The 22,749-nt window shown below is 37.7% G+C and overlaps 1 protein-coding gene across 4 annotated transcripts in view; it reads right to left on the bottom strand.

Annotated features, from left to right (window-relative positions):
• Window positions 1-7,626: 7,626 nt before the first annotated feature.
• NNT (nicotinamide nucleotide transhydrogenase) overlaps window positions 7,627-22,749 on the bottom strand; it is a 43,375-nt gene continuing 28,252 nt past the window's right edge. For 3 of the 4 annotated variants that reach the window (XM_030466714.1, XM_030466715.1, XM_030466717.1), the window contains exons 18-22: window positions 20,619-20,778; window positions 19,140-19,221; window positions 11,624-11,742; window positions 10,692-10,807; window positions 9,291-9,440 (exon numbers count right to left, since the gene is read on the bottom strand). In XM_030466714.1, coding sequence (XP_030322574.1) covers window positions 9,291-9,440; window positions 10,692-10,807; window positions 11,624-11,742; window positions 19,140-19,221; window positions 20,619-20,778 — 627 coding nt within the window. Of the gene's footprint in view, window positions 9,441-10,691; window positions 10,808-11,623; window positions 11,743-19,139; window positions 19,222-20,618; window positions 20,779-22,749 lie in introns of all 4 variants that reach the window. The other variant, XM_030466713.1, reaches the window with a different exon arrangement.

Genomic DNA, 22,749 nt, shown 5'->3' with positions numbered 1-22,749 from the left:
ACCAAGATTTAACTGCTCAGCTCAAAATGACAGAATTAGTCCCTGAATAAACTGAAAGAGAATTGTCACGAAAGTCAGACTCATCCTCTCTTGAAAATTTTATCATTTGTCAAGTTGTCAACTGTCGTGGTTTGGACCAGGATAAAGGTGATTTTCTGTCTTGTACTTTTGCTTTTAGCTAAGTTTCTCAGATAGTGTGTGCTTCTAGGATTGATAACACTTGATGTTTATAGTTACTGCTAGAGACTGGTATGCAGAGCCAAGGACACTGCTCAGCTCTGAGGAAAACATTTTACCGTCCAGAAGGAGTAAAGAGGTCCCACCTGAACCCTCCTTTGGGGAGGAACAGACAAGATAGATACCAGAATTGACCAAACAGAGTATTCCATCCCATATACGTCACACTCAGTATAAAATTTGAGGCATCACGAGGGCCGAGCCAGATCTTTTCCGGATTTCTGGATTTCCTGCTTTCCTGCTTCCCTTCCTTCTCGGCATCCTGGAAGGATCCCGTCCGTTCGTTTGCCTGTGGTCCTGATCCGTGCCAGCCCATATCTGTGTGTTCCTGCCTCCGGTTCCCGACTGCTGCTGCCGACTCCAGGAGTCCAGCCTGGACTTTCCCAGGGCTGCCCTGCAGCCTCGGTGGTGACGTGAGAGTTACTGGGGGAGAGGGGGGAGGAATGTGGTTTCCATTTTCCTGTATATTTGTATATATTTAGTAATTTTACCTATTTATCATTACTGTTTCATTAAAGTTGTGTAGTTTAGTTTCCAACCCATAAGTCTCTCTCCCTTATTCTCTCTCCTTTCTCTATCAAGGAGAGAGACATTAATAGAGAGCGTCTGTTATTCGGTTTAATTGCCGGGCCAGTGTTAAACCGTGACATAAAGGACATAAAACTTCAAATGCCTCCTTCTTACCCAGAGGGGTACACTGCAATTCATCAGGGACACCAGTCCAGCACAGCTGCAGGACAACCAGTGCAAGTGTTTTAATCTCCAGTGTTAAACCATTTATTACACTGAGCTTTTAAAACTGTATTTTGGTCTTCACTGTCACCTCAGCTCCATCCCAACATTGTTTGCTTGACCATCTACTAAAATCCATTTTAAGAAATGAAGAATTGCAACATGTGTCTAGCATGAGGACTACAGTAATCACAAGGCATCCACTATGGTATGTTTCCAAACTGAAATTGAGGTTTTACATTAATCTAATTCATTCTATATTTAACCTATTCAGATCTTTAAAGAACATAAAGAGATTTACAGCTACCTTAAAGAGTAAGTGAATCATAGGATGGTGTGGAAGCCATTCTAAAGATCATCTAGTCCCAACCCTCCTGCCATAGCCAGGGACACCTCCCACTTGACCAGATTGCACCAAGCCCCAACCAATCTGGCCCTGAACACTTACAGGGATGGGGCACCCACAGCTTTTCTGGGCAACCTATGCCATTGTCACCACCCTCACAGAAAAGGAAAAAGAGCAGGTTTGAAAGCATATTTTAAAGCAGCAGAGTAACAATTTCCGATAAATGGCAATGGTCAGTCTACAGTAGAACTTGTAAGATGCCCCACTTTTCTCTCTTGTCAACAGTTATTGATGCAGAACAGTAAGGCAGGGTTACCGCATGGCTTTGTAAGATCAGCTTCACAAAAAAAAGCAAATATGACTATCTCCAAAGGATGACAACAGAAGTGAGATACCTCAGCAAGATGTACCATTTAAAGACCAAATGCCATTATGATTTCACACAAACCAAAAGAGGAAAAAAGGAAACTCTTGCTCCATTGCCTTGCAGGAGGTCTACAGACAAAAGTCTGTAACTTTAACACAGTTCACAAATCAAATTGGCCAGGCAAAAAGCATGGTTTATGCTATCTGTAAAAGTTAATTTAAAAAAAATTTAAAAGGCCATATTATGGTCTATGTTATGGCCTAACATATTATGTTAGATCAGGAATCTAACATAAAAGTTATAGCAATACTTAGCAGATTGCATTAAGACGATTACAATCCTCTGGTTTTAAAATTCTTGTATCATTAAATTATAGGGTTCACTAAACATTCAATGGATATATTTGGGGACAGAACACTGATGAAAAATAAGGTTTGTTGATGTGTGTATAAATTAGGAAAGAGCCAACTTCCTGTATTTTGTCAACACATTAACAAATCCACCATAAAACACTTGAATACTTGAAGTTCATTGTACTTTGGCCTATGACAACGAGGTTGAGAATACAAAATCAGAAAACCAAATGTTTTTTCCTACCCACATCTGTCATATTTTAATAGGGAAAATGGGCAACTGCTAGTTATTACTGCATGAGACAGCTTTAACATCTGCTTGAGCCTTTTATGTTCACTAGCTGTTAGTCCCTATTCTGCTAGGGATTTTTTAAATTATGGGTTAGACTGACCATTTAATAGAATAACTTAATTTCATGCTGTGCTAGAGCTCAACCGCAATCTTGTTTCAGAAGACACTTCTTACTGAGTGTGAAGCCCCCTCAGCCCTTTTGTCCTCCAATTCCTTTGTCACCTCTTTCTTTTAATAGGAAAAGGTTTGGATAATAACCAGTTTTATAGATTTTGTCAACAGGAGACAGAAAAAGAAAGTCAAGAGACACAAAGGGCCTTTTCCTGGTCTCATGCCTAATTGCAAAATGTCACACTGCTAGCAAATGTATTCAGCACATCTACCAAAACTGCATCATGTATAACTTGATTTTTAAAGCTATACTTACATGGGAAATACAGATCTGATTTTTGCAGCATGATTACTTTACTTCTCCAACATACAATTTCCTTGCCATCTTGTCTGACCCACTTTGAGCCTATTTTGAAAATGTGTAAAAGGCATAATTTGTACCTCTTATTGACAGGAATATTCCAGTTTTTGCTGATAAACAATAAAATTTTTTTTCTGGATCCTTTTTTAATCAAAATTGCTCTGCCAAAGTACAACCTACAGAGTTCAAAAAAGTGTCAGGAGGTGTAAATTTTAAAATTAGCAATATAGATTTCAGAGATACATTTATCTAACAGTAAAGTAAACCTGGGTATTAACTTATAAATTAGATATGCTGTGAAGAAAACTGGACTATGGAAAGCCAGGTTTCAGAGTGCAGCCTGTAGCCTCACAGCACTGCAAGCTGTCTTGGAATATATGGGGAAAAATAAAACTGATCAACCATGATTAAGGGAAGAACACAAACTACTTATGCTTATGTTCAGTTGAAGAGTATAATCCTTCTCCACAAGGAAAATCTGTCTATGGAAAAAAGTGAAATAGAAAAAGCAGGATATTTATGTTTCTTCTAACACTTTTTTCTGTTCACTGTCCTCTCTAGCTGCCATTTCTTGTTATTCTTGCAACTGGTGAAAAAGCTCTTTCCTTATAAGTTGTTATGACGATTGCTCTGGAAAAAAAGCTGTAAGTTCATCCCTCATTTTTCAAGTAATACTTAATGGTTTTGGACTGTTTTTGCTATGTTGCAACACCATGTGTTGGAGCTTCAAATATTACTAAAACCGTTTATGAAAATGTGCAAGTACACAGCTCAAAAGCCATGAATCACATTAGTCTAAAACCGGCAATGAAATATATCCTTTGGGCAGCTACTGAGCAGTTGAATTATGCAGGTACTATTTGTACTTTTGTACATTTGTACTTGGTTTTTTAGGAAAAAAAAAATCACATTGGTGATACTGATATTGTTGGAACAATACTCACTGCAAGTCTTATAAAATGATCATTTGAACTATAGTGTTTACGTACGGAACAGTGAGAACAGAATTTGAAAGCTTACACAACAGCATACGTGTACCAATAAAGCAAAAAGATTTTTGTCTGGGGGTAGTTAATTAACTTACTATAAATAATTTAGACTCAGAACAGAAGTGAATCACACCCTCTCATTCTCTCTTTTAGTCTGGAGAAATGAATGTCTACCTTAGAAATCATTTTGGCATAACAGAATCAAAATTGCAAGCAAGGTAATCTGTGCTGAAGATAAGAAATCTACCACTGAATGTTTGAGGGTGCTTATTGTTGACCATTTTTAATCTCGTGCTACCGACTGGATGTTCATTCATGGCTGTTTCAAAAGAATCGAAGTTTGTGTGTTCTAAAGCCACTCTGCAACAAACCAAAACTTACCGAGGGGAAAAAAAAAAAAAAAAAACTGATTCACTCCAGAAGTCAGCTTTTTTATTCAAACTGAAATATAAAACCAGGTTCAATCCCCAGATTCCCTATTCAAAGGGACATTTGTCAAATGGACAAATTTCCCTATTCAAATTCAGAATTGCAAGCTTGCAACAAGGATCCAACAAAGCATGATGTGTACAACTCATTATATATGATAGGGTTTCTAAAACACCATAATAAAGCAACAATTTGAGAAACAGATTGATGGGTTAATAGGTCACACAACTGCAACCTCATGATTTTATAATCAGTGAAATTTTCCTATGTGCAAAAAGCTTCAAAGCCCAATCACCAGCACTCAGTACTTCTAAGGACAGAAAGTAAAGTGTGTTTGCTAGAAAAAGCAGCTTTTACAAAGTTAGCATTTAATTTCTGATCTCAATGTTGGCAGCTCAAAAAGGGCAAGGGGGAGAACAGGATTAAAATAAGCCAAACAGCCTAACCCTGATCCTGGGAAGGTTAGATAGCCAGCTCCCGTGGGAACTTAATGAAAATCAAGGGGACTAGGAACAGGCAGCACAATTTTACCATGGGCAAATCATGCCTGTATAATCTGATTGCCTTCTTCAGCAAGATGGTTGACCCTATGGATGCAGGTTGTAGACTTTGATTTTTAGCAAGGCACTTGACATATAGTTTACACAGGTGGAGTACCACCTACACAAACAATCGAGCAGATTCAAATGGTTGTGATCACAGAATGAAATCCAGGTACTGGGGAAGAACCAACAGCACTTATTAGAGGGTCAGTAATGAAGGCAACACTTCTTAACACCCTTATTACTGACCTGAACAACAAGGAAAGCACTCACAAGCTTCCAGATTTTACCAAGTTGCTGGAACAAATATACTGGCAGCCATGACTGCCAGAGGAACCTCAGAAGGCTAAGAAATATGTTGACAGGAATCTCATTAAGTTTCAAGTCAAATGTGAAGTTCATTACTCAGGATGGAATAACTCTATATAACTATATAGAGTGGGTGTTGAGTTCTGCAGAGAAGAGAAAGATGATCACAACATACAATCATGAAACAAGAGAAGCTTGACTGAAAGACTTACTGCATATTGGGCTGTATCAGTAAGCATACAATCAGCAGACAAGAGAAACAATGAATCCTCTGCCCTTCACACTTATTAGATTGTGTCTGGATTAGCGTGTCCAGGACAACAAACCCCTGACATACTGAACCGAGACAAACTGGGAGCAAACTGAGGAGAAGCAAAAAGAACAGAGTTTGCCAGCCTTAGAAGAGCAGAACTTTCCTGTTTTCCAAGAGATTTTGGTGAGAACAGACTCTTCTGAGGAGTACAGCAAGAGGATTTGGCTGAGTAATACACACAAGTTGCAGCAAAGAACAGTTATTAAATTAGGTATTTAAAAATATATATTAAAATATCCATTAGATATTAATATTTTATATATCAATATATTATATATTAATTAGATATTAAAATCTTAGGTAGTCAATTAGATACTAAAAAAAAACATTCACAATGAAAAGCATCAAACACTTCAACAGGAGAACAGAGAGGCTGAGGACTCTCCAACGAGAAGTTCAAATCCAAGTCCGGAGCACTGATCAAACTGGATCTGTTTTCAGCAGAGGACTGGACCAAATTATCCCTAGAGGATCCTTCCAAACTAACCTCCTCTGTAACTTAAGTAGTGCAACAAAATCTTTGTTTGTTATGAAAAACAAAGATCCAAGCATGTGTCTCAACAGCCATTGCCAGGCACTGCAAACTGGATCTCCTGAACAGAGACAAGTGTCCTCCATCCTCTCCTTCTGTTCCTACTGCACTACTTTGCCGTGGTCCGATCAGAACAGGTTTTCACAGCCTGCTTTAGGTAGGCTAAAGTAAGTATCTCTTGGGTGATAATAAGCAGCTAGAGATTGAGTGAAGAGTAGCATCTTCAAACTAGCAGTCAGATAAAAAAAAAAAGAATACAGGCTACAGCTTTACCATGTCATACTAAAATCCATATACTACGCATGTATGTCTTCCCAGTGAGCTGTTCAATCAAGAGTGTGGAGAAGTTACCTCATGAATCAACACCAGGCTGCAGCCTTTGAAAAAGACCTGGCCTGACCAAAGCTTGAAAAAAACATGAGAGTTCCATGACAGACATGTCCAATGGTAACACTGAGTAGACTATCAGAGGGCTAGACTTATTCAGTTTCTGTTCACTTTAAAGGTAGAAATTGAAATCATCACAACAATCAACTTGACTGTCTTGCAGAACTAAATAACTAAGAACTGAAGCAAATATTTGGTAGCAGTCTCAAATTAATCAGATTTATCTCACACCTCAGCAAATTGAAAACAAAGTACTCGGCCAAGTAAGTTCTTAAAGCATGCTTTTTTATTTTTCCTAAGTCAAAAAAGCATCATATACTGGGATCAGATGCTCTCAGAAGTTGTCTAACCCTCTTCATTTACTAGCAGAGCTCATAGTGAAGTAGCTATGGTCCAGTAATATTAGTCATAGAATCATAGAATCATAGAATCATAGAATAGGCTGGGTTGGAAGGGACTTCAGAGATCATCGAGTCCAACCCTTGATCAACTACCGCCACAGTCACTAGACTATGGCACTGAGTGCCATATCGAGTCGCTTTTTAAATGCCTCCAGGGACGAAGAGTCCACCACCTCCCCAGGCAGCCCATTCCAATGTCTGATCACCCTTTCCGTGAAAAAATTCTTTCTAATATCCAATCTGAACTTCCCCCGGCACAATTTAAGACCATGCCCTCTTGTCTTGCTGAGAGTTGCCTGGGAAAAGAGACCAACCCCCGCCTGGCTCCATCCTCCTTTCAGGTAGTTGTAGAGAGCAATGAGGTCTCCCCTGAGCCTCCTCTTCTTCAGGCTGAACAGCCCCAGCTCCCTCAGCCTCTCCTCATAGGATCTGTGTTCGAGTCCCTTCACCAGCTTGGTTGCCCTCCTTTGGACCTGTTCAAGGACCTCAATATCCTTCTTGAACTGGGGGGCCCAGAACTGAACACAGTACTCAAGGTGTGGCCTTACCAGGGCTGAGTATAGGGGCAGAATCACCTCCTTGGACCTGCTGGTGATGCTGTTTCTGATACATGCCAGGATGCCATTGGCCTTCTTGGCCACCTGGGCACACTGCTGGCTCATGTTCAGCCTCCTGTCAATCCAGACTCCCAGGTCCCTTTCTGCCTGGCTGCTCTCCAACCACTCTGTAGTCATACTACAATGAATTTATTAAAGAACTATTTGAATTTAAGATAGAAAAGAAATATCCAGATTTCACTATTACTCCTTTTCACTACATTTAGCAGTATCACCATCCTTCTATGGCATTCTGATTTTCTAACTCTCAAAGAGTTTCAAATTACTAACCTACTCAGAAAACACAATAGAGAAAAGAGACTGAACACTAAAGAAAAATAATCATAATTTTATTAGCACTTCAACAATTACCTGGTATTCCATGGTAAAGCACAGTCTTAGAGATAACACTGGTACTTCTGATCCAACCTAACAGTATGGGGTTTTTTCCAAATACAAATGTAGAGCCAAGTTTTACAAAAGCTACTTATAAGTACAGACAGGTTGCATACCGCAGTTCAATACTTCAAGTTTGACAAGACAAAAGTTAACGTTTCAGGATGCTAAATCCCTTCAAATCCCCTTTTGCTTAGTTGGGAGAGAGTGAGATAGAGGATTATGTCCTTGTTTTCCCTCTTCTCCCATTTTTTGCAGACGTAAAAATGAAGTTGAATAAAATAAAATCAAGAAGCTCCATCCAAATATAGCTGCCGCAATGTTTTAAATTAAAATTTGATCAAAAGAATTTTCCTGCAGCATACAACATATGATTTTTTTTAATTTTAAATTATGTAAAAGAGACTTGCAAAAAAGGTAGCTTCTTTCATACACTGTTAACATTTCTTAATGTATTACCTGTTCAAAAATGATCTTCACAAAAACAGAGGTAGCGAACTAGAAATACTGTATCTTACATGAGGTCTGTATACATGGTATCATAAAAAGTGTTTCGTCTACCAATCAACATGGATTAATTTCAAGGTTTCATAATTGTTTATATTCCCCAAATATGAATGCTTTCTAATACAAGTACAGATATTTCTATTTAGCCTTCATTAACATGGACAGTTGCTGGATCATTATGGAAACTTGATAAACATATTAAACATGAAAATATTTCAGTTCTACTCAAGTACACTTAGCATAATAATAAAAAAAAGCAATCTATGTCATAATTTAATTATTTGATGAGCTTGTTATGGGAATTTAACATTGCCTTTAACTAGATTAGGAAGAAGTCAAATAATAAAAAAACTTGATTTTTAGTTTCGCATGTTTCTGTTCTGTCCAAACAATAGCTGATTTATTTAGAAAAATTCTAATAAAATCCAGCATCTTAAATATGTTCAGAAGTGCCTTTTCCAACATCACTAAAAATGTTAATTAAGAAAGCAACACTAAATTTTAAAGTAGCAAATGCAGTTAAAAGTCTAAGTGAATGTAAACTGAAACACCATGGTCCAAATTCTATGAACAGATCAGGCCATCAGGTTCTGCCTATGCAGAACTGGACCATGTTTTTCTTCAAATACTTAAAAAAGGAAACAACTGGAGAAGATGGAGAATTTAGCAGCTGCTTGAAACAGGTAAGCAGCACAAGTAATTTTACATTTCCTTGTAAGGCTTGAAGATCACTTGGCAGGTCCCTGAAATGATGTGTTTCATTTCACCTAATGTAACTAGGCACTACAAACAGAAGTGGAATTGCATTTTAAAGAAAAGTAACTTCCCCAAATAGTTCCCAACTCATGGCATCCAAACAATCCCCAAAAGAAACCATTCAATTTTTCTGTAGAGATCAAACTATCCCCAAGACTTCAGTTTTTCTATAGAGATTAAACAGAACATAACATTTAATATCTCAAACCACATAAGTATCTGTTTGTATCTGCCTACATCTATTTGAAATTTTGCTTTATGCTTTGATTAAATTAATAGGGTTTTTGTCCAACTGGCCAAATAACAGTTTCGCTGACAAGACAGTATATAGTATTTAGCTTTGATATGATTCCCTGACTTTAGCCTGCAGGGCATCACAAGTCTTCTTAGCATCTCCCAACAACATGGCAGTATTTGGTTTGTAGAAGATGGGATTGTCCACCGCTGCATAACCAACTCCCAAAGATCTCTTCATTACAATGACCTGCACAGAAAGGGTTCATGTTTGAAACAGCAAAATCCAACCACCATTCCTCCTCAAACAAAGACAATACAGTCAGCCTCCACACACTGGCCAAAAGAGATTGCTTACTGCTACAATACTGTATTTCAGTTTTTAATATAGGAGAGAAATTGGTGTCTGGGCCAGTTTCAGAAACACTCTTGTTAAACACAGTATTACATGTCAGATTAGGAGACTACAGGCACATGCTTTTAGTTCATGACACACAATAAAGTCAAAGCAAGATGGGCACTGATGATTAGACCATAGAAAGTTTGAGGCTTTTTTTATTTTTGAACTATTTAAGAACCAAATTCCCTGAGAGCAAAAAAATTCAGATGAGCATTAAAATAAATATTTGGTGCAACACTCCCTGGTAGTTGTCCAGACTGCTACTCTGTACTACCTCATAAGAGGCATTTTGAAGTAAATAAATGTGTAAATAAAAAAATACTAAAATAAATTTCAGCCAGTTTTAGCTATCAAATGTCAAATCGGTTAACCATGGTACCTTCAGCAAACAAACTGAAGCTTTACCAACTTCAACTATGCCCATGATTGTCTCTCAAATTTCAACACATAGCTACACAAAAAATACCAATGCATGTATGTGCCTGTGACTCTGAGTACTTGAACAGCTAATGTACAGAAAAACTGAGGATACAAATGTGTTCAGAACAAGAGATCAAAGATTCAAGGAAACTCAAGGATATGTATTGTAGTTCAGATGTTATTCTTCTGAAGGAGCAAAACTGGTGAGGTAAATAAACCGTGAGTTCAAACTGGACACATGAAGATCTCTCTCTTCCACCCTGTTCCTCATTTTGGTTATTTGTTTGTGTTTTTTTTAATTTCTGTATTTCCACTTTTAATATTTAAGTTGTTAATCCAATTTCCTATGAACTTAAAAAGCAGGAACTGGTACAGAAATGCTTAAGGGCTGCAGATGTGAGCAAAACATGATATATTCTAATCAAATTTTTCAGCAGAAGCACTTTAACTGGTCTTTTCTACTGCAGTCTTCATTAATCTCACTAAAGCACTTGCTGAAAGTGTACAAACATCATAAAGAGTGCATAACACTTGAGAATTGCAGATTGTTTTATTGGGTACCTTGCAGAAAAACTTCAAGAACACCAGAAAAGAAGGAGAACCTTGATAGCTTATCTTACAAACCATGTTTTTAAAAGCATGCTACCTAAGGCAGGTGTTCCACAACTCTGTTAATCTCACCTGTTTGGACTTCCAGACCTCAAGAACTGGCATTCCAGCTATGATGGAGTTCGGATCTTCCTGAGCTGCTGAATTAACTGTATCATTTGCACCAATAACAAGGACCAAGTCAGTTTCTGCAGCAAGACAAAAAAAAAAAAAAAATTGGGAATTTCATTCACAAATATTTTACAAATTTACCAGGCAAGTTATATGGAAGTCCCAGCTTGCTACCAACTATCTCTAGCAAACAGCAGCCACCTACAGCCCCATTCCAATGGACACTTTAGACCTCTCTTGACAACCTAAAGTTAAATCCTTTGATATTTAAATGAGGATTTTTATGTGCCTGGATTTTGTTTTTAATATTCTTTTGAAAAACCTTTTGCCAGCAACTTCTGATTTTTAAATAAATATGTAAGAAGGCAAGTTTTCTGTAAAATGATATACTAATTTGAAAGACATGGCAGGGTCAAGCCATCCAACAACACCCGATCTAAACAAGTAACAGTAATTCTCTTACATGAAGCAATTAGCAGTGATAAAGACACACTTGCCACTTATTTTACAGCTACAAAGACTCCCCTTGGTTCTGGAGGAAACAAGTTACACAGGGTTATTTAATCTCTCTTTGACATCTATACTTTGCAGTTCTCCTGCCTTCAGTATTTCCCTTTGCTTTGCCTGTTTGTACTCTGATTCTCAGTTTTCAACAAGGAGTCAGAGTACTCCTTGTATTCCTCTCAGCTCACCTATCACCAGCTGGAAGAGCACAGAGATCGCAAGAGAAAGACCTCACTTCCTCTACAGCCATATCACAGTAGGCACAAAGGAAAACTGAGAGGCCTGACTTAAATTTTCTAATTTTTAAATTCTTGCACATTGTAAATCCAGAATTAAATAAACACTGAAAAGATTTAAATCTAGTGGAAACTTAGAGATCCCATGCTAACCTGGGAAGTCTTCATTGATCTCATCCATTTCCAGGACAATATCATAAGGAACACCAGCTTCTGCCAAGAGCACGTTCAGCTGACCAGGCATACGGCCAGCCACAGGGTGAATACCAAACCTAACAAAAAAGAGAGTCAAATTCCATTACTTAATAATGAACATGGTAAAATTGCCACTTTGTGACCTACAAGACTGAGAAGTTTCAAGTATAAGCACATATGTGAATTAATAAAATAAAATGGTTAAATGTTAAAAGATATTGTCATTATTTTTCAAGTGTGGCAGGGAACTGAGCAGGTGGGAATGGGAACAAGGCCCATAGATGTCTCTTCACTTGGAGAGCAGCTGTTCTTTTTCTGCAGTTAGAAGTATGACTGACACAACAGGTATGCAAAAAGAATATGTCCACTTCCCAGCAAAACTAGAGAAGCTGGAGTACATTTTCAACCCTTCCACCACAATAAGATTCTTTCAGAAAGCTGTTGCACCTGCAAAGTGGCTTTTGAGAGCCTGATGGACACTTTCAGTATCTACACAGGAAGAACTCGTGGCAAGAAATGCCTGGAAGCACATCACTGCTAGATGGACCAACATCTTATACCAACAAGCTTTTCTTCACTTACTTTTAAAAGCAAGAGTACAATTTCACCATTTTGTCTGGCTACACTCATCATCCTGAGCCACATCACACACAGCAAGAACTGATGTCCACCTTCCAAGCAATACCATATTTAAAAACCCATGACAGATACCTTTGGGGTTTTTAAGCCTTTTAGCTGCAAAACTACCACCCACATTAATATGCTTTGTGGGTAACTTACACAATGGAAACCAGAAAGCACCACAGAGTACATGAACTGACCACACTCTAAGACTCCAGATGGAAAAGGCCAAAAGCCTTTCCGAAGCAAAGCCACACCTAGAGGTTGAAATGCCCTTGGCAAATTACCTTACTGACTTACCTCTAGAGGATGCATTGTTATCACAGTGTAACACTCCAATCCAATAAAAAATTAGCTGGCTCTCTACATCAAGCACAAGAAAATGCTTTGCTAAATCAGGTTAACACATCACTTTCTTCTCATGATTGATTTTAGGAAACAAAATTTTAAAAGCAGAGGATGTGAGAAGGTGGAGAACTACAAAGCTGTGAGAAAATACACTGCTTATAAGATGGCAAAAATTCAGACAGACATAAGGCTGTAAGGGATGCTAAGGCATGCACGCAGTTCTGTAAGAATGAAAACCTGACAAAATCCAGAACGGAGCTGTTTAAACTAGTTTAACTGGACCTTCCAAAGATATACTTTGATTAGAAGCAAATATATTTCTTGTGGGTAGATTGTACTTCTCTGCTCATCTACTGGCCCTATATATATACACATACCAACGTCTACTGTGTTGTTCATTTTCTGTCTTCCCATCTCTGGAGCTATCATGAAATGTAATGCTGACTTAAGCACACCAGAAATGCCTCAGATTAAGGCTGTATGTGACTGAAATTAAATGTTTAATAAGGAATGCTGAATGTACTCTAGAAAAGACAGAAAATATCCCAGAGAAAACTAAATTCTTGGATTTCTGGAGAGAAATTTCTGAGCAGAAATCCAAGTTAGTCAGGAATGCTATAAAGGCTTCAGACTCCTTCAGAAAGCAGGGAAAAAACTGATAAATCAACTTGCCATGATGAATCACCACATACTTCTAATTTCAACTCCACTTCAATGGAAGTGGATAACACATCACTGATTATCCATGAGTCACACAGTTCAATCAACACAGATTGTGAATTTAACATTGCACAAATACATCCTTAAAAGGGCAATTGAGTGCTCTACCAGCAAGTCAACCTTAAGACAATGCAAAAATGAGACGACTGGAACTCCAGCAACAAAATTAAGGACATATGATTAATCCACATAATATTAGATACTCTACAATTTTAAGCTCTAGGTCAAACAGCAGGATAAAAGTTAGCTTTAAAATGAATGCTTTTAAAGAAACAAAGAACAGACTGTATTCAGCCAGTAAACATCAGGTATTCCGTTGCGAAGGATAATACTTAGAATCAGAAATAGGAGAACAAATACACAGAACAAAACATTAATAGCTTACATTTCACACCACTCAGTAATATAAGACATGTGTGGTACCGCAGCTAGTCCTTAAGTATACCAAATTCAATCACTTACAGACAGTGCAACTCTTATTCTGAAGTACACTTGAGAAAACTCATTACTCCTCTGGCAGCAAAAATAGATTTTCCAACAAAATTCTCTTTTGTTTCTAATAAAATTATTTGAGTGCCTTTGCAACCAAAGCTGCTCTGGCAGTACACAAAACAAAATACTTGTGAGGTTTCTACTAAATACTATATACACATAAAATCATATTTCAAGAGCTGGAAAGCCAAAAAGTAAGCTGCCATGAGAATGAATTTCACCTTTGACTTCACCATTCCTGGAAGGAGGAAAAGAAAGTAAAAAAGAAAGGGACAAATTATCTTAGTTCAGGAAGAGTTATGGCATCAGCTATCTACAGACTTCTGACATACTCAGCTTGAAATCACATACTGAGTGTTCACAAAGTTTGAGAAAGCTGCTCATAAAAAACCTTTTTAGACAAATGCTCAAGTGACTCCTAGAAGTCTGCTTCTAATGGCCTGTTAATCAAATATGACAGCAGCCTGCCAGTACCTCTTGAAACTGGGTGTGCAAATGTGTCAAAAAGCATCATTAAAAATATTTGCCTAAGGCTTTGATTATTTCACATGGTAATATTGACAATGTCTGGAGTGAAACTAGCTTGTCCAATTGAAAGCAGAATTCAGGCAAGCATAGAAAAGCTAGAGCTAGAATCCTCAATGGCTTAGAGTGTCTAATAAATGCTGAGTATCTTGCTCCTCTCTCTTATCAGCAGTAATTCTTCAAAGCTACACACATTACAGCCAAAACATTTTGTCATATATGCTCTCCCAGATGTTCAAAATTTGAACCTCATTCATATTAAAAAATTCATCACAGCATGATTTTAGAAGAGAGATATGCTTTATAGTAAAAATGTATTAAAGTCAAGAATAAGTAAGGTTCTTTGATATGTTTTTTAGAGTCAGTCATGCAAGAACTCCTGTAGGTTTGTTTCTACATCCAACAGAAATCTCACAATTCTTTTTAACTTTCTGTTTACATGACACCAAGTTTCAGTATACATATACTTTTCCAGTACCAAAGACTCACAATCAAGCTGTGCCTTAACTGACACAGCATACTGATAGTTCACTGAAACAGAGAATTCACCAGAAGTTTTTTTCTTGACCCTAACACACCGTCTAACATGGGGCTTATTTACTACATCCAGCTGTCAGATACACTGAAGCGAGCGTAACACCTAACAACTGAGACCTCACATCTAACCAGCATGAGTACCAGGTAAGGATATTCAGCCCTTTTAATCAGCTGCTTTCAGATACTTATCTTTAGAAAGACAACACAGCACCCTAAAAAACAAGTTCAGATTTCGAGCCTTTTCTTGTAATACAAAGATTGCAATACTTTCTTTTACATTTAGACTAAAAATCTAAAACTTCTGCCAGACACACCATATCTAGACAGCACTTCCAACATAGAAACCATTTAAATTCAGAGGCAAAACAAGTTACTTAAAGTAGTATGAAGTTAATTATGGTAGGATGAAAAAGACAAACTATTGCATGAAAAATTACTGAAAAAATCTCAAAACGGAAATTACTTTTTATATGGTTCATAAAGGCAGCATCTACCTTTATTACAGCTATCTAGATAGCAGTCTTGTAAACAATACTGAAAGAGCTAACACGTATCTAACCCAATGCAAAGGTGTTCCAAGACCACTTAATCCATGTAAAGACAGTATTCTTGTCATTATTCCAAGACCATACAGAGCAATGTAAGTAACATCTGCTGGTGCCTAATTCAACTTGCCCAACACTGTAGAAGCTGCATACACTGAGAATAATTTGCCCAAGGGTTTTGCCTCACTTCCTCTTTCCCCTATCCCATTTATGTATTTTGACACCTCTTCACTTCATTGACACCAGTGCAAACAATCTGATATTCAAAGTGTTTGGAGGAAAAAACAAAAACAGAACACCACAACCTAGCTTAACTGAGAACCATATCACAAGCATTTCCCAGCTTGAATCCTGACATATAACAGTAGTTGCAGTATAGCACAACTTGTAAGTACAGCAGTATCACACATTGCTCATTATACGTGACTGCACTGATTACTACATCAAAGTGCCTAGTTAGCTTAGCTAGCTTAGTTCTGGTGTCACATCTGAGGCAACATGTCCTCAGAAACAGCACTTTAGAAATGGACCAAGCTCAGCTGCTCTGAAGTGAAGGTTGGCACTGGCTCCTCATTTCCAACCACTACAGTTTTATCACAGCAGTAGCAAGATCCAAATACATGGCATGGACCTCAGCTCAATGCAATAATCCTCCCAAGAGCTCAACTGCAGGTAAAAAAGAAGAGCCTGACAACAAAAAGCATCACCAACTGACCAAGTAAGGTCACCCTGAACTGAGGTAACCCACACAAAATCAATGACATACCTATAACTCCTGCACCATACTGCTATAGCTGCATCCTTCCAGAAGCAGATCAGGTACAACAAGGTTTGCTCATCCTTTCTAGCTACAGTAATATGGCACTCTAAGCTAACAGGAATGTTGGACTTCATTTGCCACTTCATCGGCACCATTAATAACTCAGAACTTACACAGTTAATCTGACTGTAAGAAACAAACTGAGAACTGCCATGTACAAACTTAAGCGTCTGCTTAGTAAGCACATTTCAGCTTCCTAGAAACCTGGATCAATGCATGTTGTCCTCATGCTGCCATTCAGCAGGGATAGCAATTTCCATCTTATGTACACTGAGCTGCGCAGTATGTCAAGTCTGCCTGGGACAGCATCTTAACAGCTCACAGGACAAGAATGCCAAGTGTAAGTCAATGTAACTAAACAACTGAAATTACCAATTCTGTATTTTAAGTTGTAGATATATGTGTAGGTGGTACCCATCCACATGTTCTATTATTTTCAAGCAATTTCAACAACTGAGAAAAATACATTTGGTTAGAGATCAGCCATAGCAGTAACAATAAACATCCAAAAATACGGGTCCAACACTAGATTTATGCTATTATATTTTTTTAAATGTAAGAAACTCATGTGTCCATGGGCTCAATAGTAATTAAAATTCTCCAGCATCAGAAGACAGAAATCCAAGATATCTGGAATCCTCAAGATAGTTACCTATACAAATTAGGTTAAATATCTAAAACTACTAACATATTAGCAACTAACTAGAAAGGCTGTTAAAGAAGTAATCTGCATTTCTCTCAACTGTGAGAGTTACCTGAAAAAAAAAAATCACCACATTAAACTATACAAAGCACAATTTTAAGAGCCCTTTCAACCTGCAATATATTTTTCTGATTAAGCCCTTTTCACTATGCAGTAAAACAAAATACATTGTTAGAAGATGTCTTAGAAAAGTCATACTGGTGCAAAAGCTCAGGTAGTTAACTTGATATGGAAAATGGACAGCATCAATTACCCATGCACATATACGAATGTATACAGTTTAAAGCTGTCCTATAACACTACAGAATTATATATGTAAATATAATTACTATCAAATACAGTTTAAATAGATAGAAAAAAAAATCAGAACTCCACAACTACAGGCCTACAACCAACACACCACATAGCTGAAGAACTCTGGTGAGGTGAGAACTTTGAACAATTTACTCAGTTGTAACTTTGAAGAAATACAACACCAATCATAGAACAAGCATTTTCTCTCCAAGGCCAATGGATTTTGAGGCCTACGAAAAGTTAGCCTATGAAAAGTTTGTTAACCCATGCTTAACAAAGGAAAGCTACAGTGAAGGCTCAGCAATATCCAGGCTGTTTATTTGATCCTACTAATACATTGAAGATGTGATCTGCTGCACGACAGTCATAAGCGATGATGTTAGCTATGCAATTTAATAACTAAACAGTCTGAAGTTTCTAAACTCTCATACTTCTGAATTTAAACCCTAGTCAAAGGTTACACACCATGTTATATAATCTGTGCTTTTCACTGGCAATGTTATGGCTATAGGCAATATAAATGAAAACAACAGCTCCTCTGGATCAATTGTGAGCCATGAAGCGGAAAAAGAGCATATGACAGACACAATTTTTCTTGGCATGGTAGAAGCATTACAAATTGATGACAATCGTATGTCCGTGCTGGCACCTCTCCACAGCGGATGTGTGAGAGTGTCACTACATCTGGATGGTGAGCACACAAGGGTCCTGAGGCACTCCAGGCCTACTGAAACCAGAGGGACAGCAGCTGCACTCAATGAACACCGTGGGAGCTCCGCAAAGTGATGAAAGGCCTGAGTTACCACAAACTGTAAATACAGATTTATTTCATTAAAATAATAGGTAACCACTGCAGTGATCCTTTCCTGAAATTGATTCATTTCAAGTATAAGCCAGCTATTTCAAGGATTCATTCACATTTCTCCCCTGCAAAGCCAACATAAAAGACAAAGTGAATAAGCTTTTATGTCACCACCAAGGATGATTGAAAATAAAGCTTGTCCCCACACAGAAGCACAGAAGGAAAGCCAAAAGCATGCGACACTGTCATCACATTAGAAAAAAAAGGCTCTTTTGTAGCACAGCTAACAGGTCTTCAAAATTTTTAGATGAGTAAAAAGGCAAGTTAGACTGGGGATTTTTAACTTAGGAAAGGCATATAACATTAGAGTGTAGGTAATTCCTTTCTGTGTTGTTTCTAACATACCAATCAGAACTGGATGCTACTGCCTGTATTTACATATATGTTGCTGTGTATTAGTAAGCATTACTTCTATTGACAGTCAGTTATCCCTTACTAGAAGTAAACCTCATGTTCTTGGTGCAGAGGCTGATACCTGATCTACTCTTCCACTTCATACCATACTGCAGAAGACCCATCTCCTCCCTAGGATGCTCAACTACTCCCATTTCACTCCTTTAGTTATTTGATAGAAGTTTCACAAACAGAGAGGGCAACAATTTTAAAGTTGCTCTTTTAAACTGAACTTCAGCTTGACACCAAACAAACCAAACCCAACAACAATAGTAACAAATATTCTCCAACTGCTAGGACTACTTCCAAAATTCAATAATGACAGTGTAAGGAGTAAGAGATCTTAATTCCCCAATTCCAGTAAAAGGTAGAAATACCTTTTAAATTAAAGTATAGTTTAGTTTAACTATACTTATATATAGATAGTCAGCTATAGGACACTAAGGCTAAAGTTGTCTTCCAGCAAGTATATCTGAAAGAGAGATCAGCATAATAATAACTGCTGAAAGCAAAATCAAACCAAAACAGACTTGTAGCGGATTTTAATATAATGGGAAAAAAAATCCCAAACAAAACACAAAACTGTAATTCTTCTGATCAAGAAAAGTACTTACCTGACATTTTTCCCTTGTTCTCTCAACATCTTCACCAGGTCAGCTATAGGATACTGAGCTTTTGCTGCACACAAACCATAACCTGAAACAATTTCCAAATTCTAAGTTGTTTTTCTCTGTCAGTGCACAACAGTTAAAAGACAGTACGTGTACTTTCCACAAAAACAGAAGCTCTCATGTTTTAAAATAAATGAATGTACTAATAATATATATACACATTACTACGCATCTAAACACACACACACACACACACACACATACATATCAGACAGTCACATATTCCCAGGGGAGTTTCAGCCTGGCTGCAGTAATTCATTTAATCCTCTTTGTCTTATGACCACTAACAGTATAGTAGTTTGACCAGTTTAACTACACAAGTAACTTATTTCAGCTGAAAAAAAAAGAACACTTGGTTTTGTGATCAGAAAATGATGTTTCAGACAGGTATACTGAAAAAATTATACAGAGGCTACCATCAAGCTACTTCACCACGGTATCCTAAATAAAATTTTGGATTTCTGTAATGCAACTCTAGCGGCTAAATAAAGCTTTTAGCAGCATATATTCCTTTCAGTCTTTGTCTGAATTAATCAAAACAATAATGCCAAGGAAGAAAATGCAGAGTACAAACTATTAATGTGTCCTCAAGGTTTAACCACAAGAGCGAGAGCCAAAATCCCTGAAGATTTTTGCAAGCTTTGCTGGAAACAAAGGTAATTTACGAAATTAGAACCCTACCTCACTGATGCTTTAATTCAAGCTGAAACAAAATGAAAGACAACTTTATATTTTCAGCATTCTTCCCCACAGCTAAAACAAATTCATCACAATAGTTGTGCCACTCAGTTGAAGGAAAACAAGTCTTGAACTATTCCTTTCTTGACCTGTCCTAACAGGGAAAGTACCATTGAACTGTTGGAGCCCACAGCCAACATAATAGCTTCACACAATTAAGGGCTTTGGCTTTCAGGGATTTCTCTACTTTAGTTCCAGTATTTACTTTATAATATATTTGAGATGTTTCTCTGCTGTTTTCAGAATAAAACAATGCAGAACTGAGGTAGTAGATGACAAACATAAACAAAATCCCCTCCATCAGTAACTTGACAGATATTTTGTTGATGGTACCGCTGGTTCTTGGAAACTCATACTGCAGCAACAGCTGTACACAAAATCAACTGTATATGTAAGTTACAACAGATAGCCTTTCTCCTGAAGAATTTAAATCGAAATAATAAAGTCAAAGTTTTAAGAGACACACTCAAGGAAAAAAAAGTGACACATACATCTACATAATGGGACAGTGACTAACCTGGGAATAAAAACAGATCCCACAGACCCTTTCAGCATTTAACATGCTGCTGCTATTGCAAGACAGACTACAGGTTTTTTAGTTTGGGTTTTTGTATGCTTGAGCTGGGGTTTTTTTCAGTAATATATCCCCTGGAGATTTTGCTATTTGAGTTAAGAATGTCTTACCTGGAGTAATAATAATATTATTGGATTCCTTTATCATTTCAACTGCATTGTCCACATTGATTTCTGTGTGGGTTCCAGTAATTTCCATGGGTTTCCCACCAGCTGTTGATGTTGTGCCATAGCCCCCTAAAATCACATTTGCAAGAGAACGATTCATAGCCTGAAAGACAAGAGGATTTTGATCAGCCAAAGCTGAAATCCAAAAATGCAGTAGAGGAGATGCCTACAAAGAAAACTTCTGAAAATATTAAAGCCTTCCAAGTAATAGCTTTATCTGATGGCTTTGCATGCTTACAACTTAAAACTGCTTAAAACAGGCTCCTTAAAATAGAGTTCCAGATTAACTCAACATTAGCCAAACATCAGCTTCTAACACATGACATCATACCTGTAATGAGAAAACAACATCTACCCAAGGCAAAGAACGAAATAAAACAAGTAGGAAATATTGATCTCTCTTGGTTCGTAGAGGGAGGGATATAAAAAGAATGCATATTTGAGGCCAGAATTAAACTTTTTTTAACATGTATATACATACGTACACATATATATACATACACACAATTTCTGCAAGACAGTTTCTTAAGCAGTTCAACATGTAAGCACAGAACTGCTTTCAGACAGCATGGAAGCCACATAGCTCTTGCAGACTGTACAGAGGCAAAGCTCCTACAGTATCAAGACAGGTAAGAACACAAAACAGCCAAGCAGCCACACAAAACTAACCAAATGCTAACTCAAAACAAACTGTAATGAACCGAAGGGGACCATTAACTTACTGTCTGAGCACCAAAGAGGAACAAGAGATCTTAGACTAAGAGCTTTAAGAGAAGAACACATTCTGAAAATTCGGATCTGTAGATACAAAGGCAAAAAGATGCTGCTAAATGCTTTCATTGGCATGTCTCCTTGTGAGTGTGATTCCAAAGTATTATCTGGCAATATCTGGAAGTAGGCAAAACTTAGAACTGCAGTAAATAAAACTTCAGAAGCAGGAACATAACAGGAAAAGATCACTTATTTCATTAAACAGGTGTGTCATACATCTGCTGTGCTAGCTCAGAAACCACAGTGAAATTTAAGAATCAACCTGGAGAGGCAAATATGGAAGTGAAAGGAAACATCTACACAGAAGTATGGTTCCAAATGTGTATTTTCCACCAGTACTTCAAATGGTGCTCCTCCCCAGGTTTTTTGCTATAGCCTGAGAAGGTAAATCATTCTGTGAAACTCATGACCTAACAGACAAACACAACAAAAGATGTTAGAAAAGCTTTGGTTTATCTTGGTAAATAATCACTGTTTCAGACACTGGAAGGAAGGTGCTCATTGCAGTGATATAAAGCATCCTTCTGCTGTCTTCAGTGAGCAGTAGTTCATATTCTCTAATCAGACATTGCCTTTGACTTATAACACAACATTACACTTCCAAATAAAAAAACAGACTACTTTGTATACTACAGCAATTAAGGGTCAGGCAAGACAGCACACCCTCTTCAGATATTGCACACACTTAAGATTACAAGAGGCAAAGCACTTTCTATGCATATCTAAACCAAAAGACCAGTCTAATAGGGAAGACCAGTCCAACAGGAAAAAAAAAACCAAACAGAAAAGAAAAAAAGAAAAAGAAAAAAAGAGTTCTAATTATTATTAGAGAACACACAAAAAGCAAACATGAGACTGAAGCACCCTTGCCTGGCTCCAGACCAGAGAGGGAAGGAAGAGGGTGGAAGAACACCAAAAAGGAGGGAGGTGGTATAAAAGATGTCAAAAATGAGCCAAGACCTCATAAAGCAATAACTAACCAACACAACCAAGACTTACACAGTACAGGGTCAGTCTGGAAACTTCCATAGCCCCCTTCACCTTCTTTACCACCATAAACCCCAAATACGTATGATTAAAGTGCAGGCTTCACCATTAAGGCAACCAAGCTGGTGAGGGGTCTGGAGAACATGCCTTATGAGGAGAGGCTGAGGGAACTGGGAATGTTTAGCTTGGAGTAAAGGAGTCTGAGAGGAGACCTTATCACTCTCTACAAGTACCTGAAAGGAGGCTGTAGGGAGGTGGGTGCTGGCCTCTATTCCAAAGTGAAGAATGACAGGATTTAGAGGAAATGGCCTGAAGC

This window comes from Calypte anna, chromosome Z (assembly GCF_003957555.1).
Source record: "Calypte anna isolate BGI_N300 chromosome Z, bCalAnn1_v1.p, whole genome shotgun sequence".
NCBI classification, from domain to species: Eukaryota; Metazoa; Chordata; class Aves; order Apodiformes; family Trochilidae; genus Calypte; species Calypte anna.
The sequence above is the reverse complement of the archived record's forward strand: the minus strand, read 5'-3'. Positions and strand labels throughout refer to the sequence as shown.